The sequence below is a fragment of the Aplysia californica genome, unplaced genomic scaffold (genome assembly GCF_000002075.1).
Source record: "Aplysia californica isolate F4 #8 unplaced genomic scaffold, AplCal3.0 scaffold00231, whole genome shotgun sequence".
In the NCBI taxonomy this organism is placed as follows: Eukaryota; Metazoa; Mollusca; class Gastropoda; order Aplysiida; family Aplysiidae; genus Aplysia; species Aplysia californica.
In genome coordinates, this window is record NW_004797501.1 from 1,070,121 (window position 1) to 1,072,347 (window position 2,227).

The window sequence follows — 2,227 nt, forward strand, 5'->3', positions numbered from 1 at the left end:
ATAGATAGATAGATAAATAGATAGATAGATAGATAGATAGATAGATAGATAAATAGATAGATAGATAGACAGGTAGGTATACAGAAAGAGAGAGATAGAAGAGGGTGGTATGTAAAAGTCAAATTGTTATTTTTATTATCTTTCTTCTTCTTCTTCTTCTTCTTCTTCTTCTTCTTCTTCTTCTTCTTCTTATAATTATTACTATTATCATTAATATCATCATTATTATTATTACGGCACTTGCAGCACAATACGATCACACTAGTACCGAAAATAAGTGGTGTTGCAAGAGAGTGACAAATATAAAAAAAATGAGGAAAAGGAAAGATCAGGGCAATTGATGTTTGATAGGAAAGAAAGAGCAACACACAGCAGAGCACTCACCAACCACCCGCTTACCTGAGTACTGAATCCGAGAATGCATAACATGAAGAAGAAGAGGATAGCCCATAATGTGGACACTGGCATGCTCGCAATGGCTTCTGGGTATACAATAAAAGCTAATCCTGGGCCTGAAAAAGAGTGCACACGAGCGATTCAAAATGCAGTGAGTTTCCCATCAGAGGATGATAGAGTGTCTGGGAAATGCTTAGAATATCTATTCAGCTATATGTATTTTTCTGTGTTAAAAAAACAACAAACCCTCCTCCCAAACACCTCCCCACCCCACCCCACCAACCATCTATCTCCAGGTGTACATATTTCGATTTAACTAGATTTGGTATTTCGTATAATATTTCTGATTTTTAATCTCTCTGTCTGAGTCTGTCTGTCTGTCTGTCTTTTACCCCATCTCTCTCTCTCCCGACTGCCCTTCTTTCTGTCTCTCTCCGATATCTATCTGTATCATTCCAATCGCACCCCCGCCCCTTACCGTCCCCGCAATTTGTGTATGTGTGTGTTTGTGTGTGCGTATGTGTGTGTGTGTGTGTGTGTGTGTGTGTGTGTGTGTGTGTGTGTGTGTGTGTGTGTGTGTACACGTGTGTGCATGTGTGTAGGTATGTGCGTCTGTATGTGTATGTGTGTATGTGTGTACATGTGTGTATGTGTTTGCACGTGTGTATCATAACGGCACTACGTTCCCCTTTCTTCCCATGCCAGTGTAAGTGTAAGAGAAAAAAAAGAAGCCTTTTCTTTAGATAAGAATATGTCACTGGTTTTGAGGTTTTGAGGCGGGTAGTGCACCATCTTACGTCTCCTGGCATGGCTGAACTCCAAAGATTGTTAACTTTGACCGGAGAAGTAGTTATTATGTGAATCTTATGTCGAGTAGAAACCCTCGAGAGTTAGGGAGATTCACCTTTTCAGCACTGATGAAAGGACTATAGGCTCAATGAGTGTGCAGAGGGTGCTAATTATCTCACCTGGTTATCGCGATAGTCGAAACTGACGCATTTTTTTTCTTTTTACATGATTGCACGAGAAGTGTAAGGTTTTATGCAGAATACTAGATCTAGATCTTAATCTAGCATCAATTACTCAAGTAACTGAATGGTTCTGGGGCAGTGTGAACACGATTTGTTACAATTGCAACAACAACAACAAACAAATCTCTCAAAATGCCAATACAAGTACCAAAACAAACAAACAAAAACACCTCCAACAAACATTGCACTACACAAATGCTAATGATTATATTATTATTTATTTATAACAACGTAAAACTGACAGCGTACAGGAAGAGTCGAATGCACTATAGAGCCTATTTAACCCAGTTTAAAATGTGTAGGAGGACAAGGGTGCTTAATGAAAGATAAAAGACGAGGTTATTCTTTGAATGACAATATGCTCCCTCTTTCTTTCTTTTTTTTAACGCATAATCTGCCTGTCTGTCTGTCAATCTGTCTGTCTGTCTGTCTGTCTGTCTGTCTGTCTGTCTGTCTGTCTGTCTGTCTGTCGGTCTGTCTGTCTGTCGGTCTGTCTGTCTGTCGGTCTGTCTGTCTGTCTATCTCAATCTCCATAATCTAAGGTTTATCTCTCTCTCTCACCATGAGGTTATTGTGCTACTTCTTGACCTGCAAAGCTTACATAAACTTCACGTACAAAGCTGTTTTGTTTTGTTTTGTTCTGATGTCAAAGTAGTCTACGAAGAGAAAACACACTTATCAAACTATATTACAATATACATTTTACGTTTTTCTATTCTGTTGAAGAATCTCTGTCGCTTATTATGGTCTGTCTTACACCAGGTGTGCTCTGTACTTTTATCCGGATGCCCCCCCCCCTC

General features: G+C 39.4%; 1 protein-coding gene across 1 annotated transcript in view; it reads right to left on the reverse strand.

Moving 5' to 3' along the window:
* The window catches only part of LOC101861663 (sodium- and chloride-dependent glycine transporter 1), a gene marked incomplete in the record, with an annotated part of 32,490 nt that overhangs the window by 3,190 nt on the left and 27,073 nt on the right, over window positions 1-2,227 (reverse strand). The window contains 1 exon segment of the mRNA XM_035970180.1: window positions 400-512. Coding sequence (XP_035826073.1) covers window positions 400-512 — 113 coding nt within the window.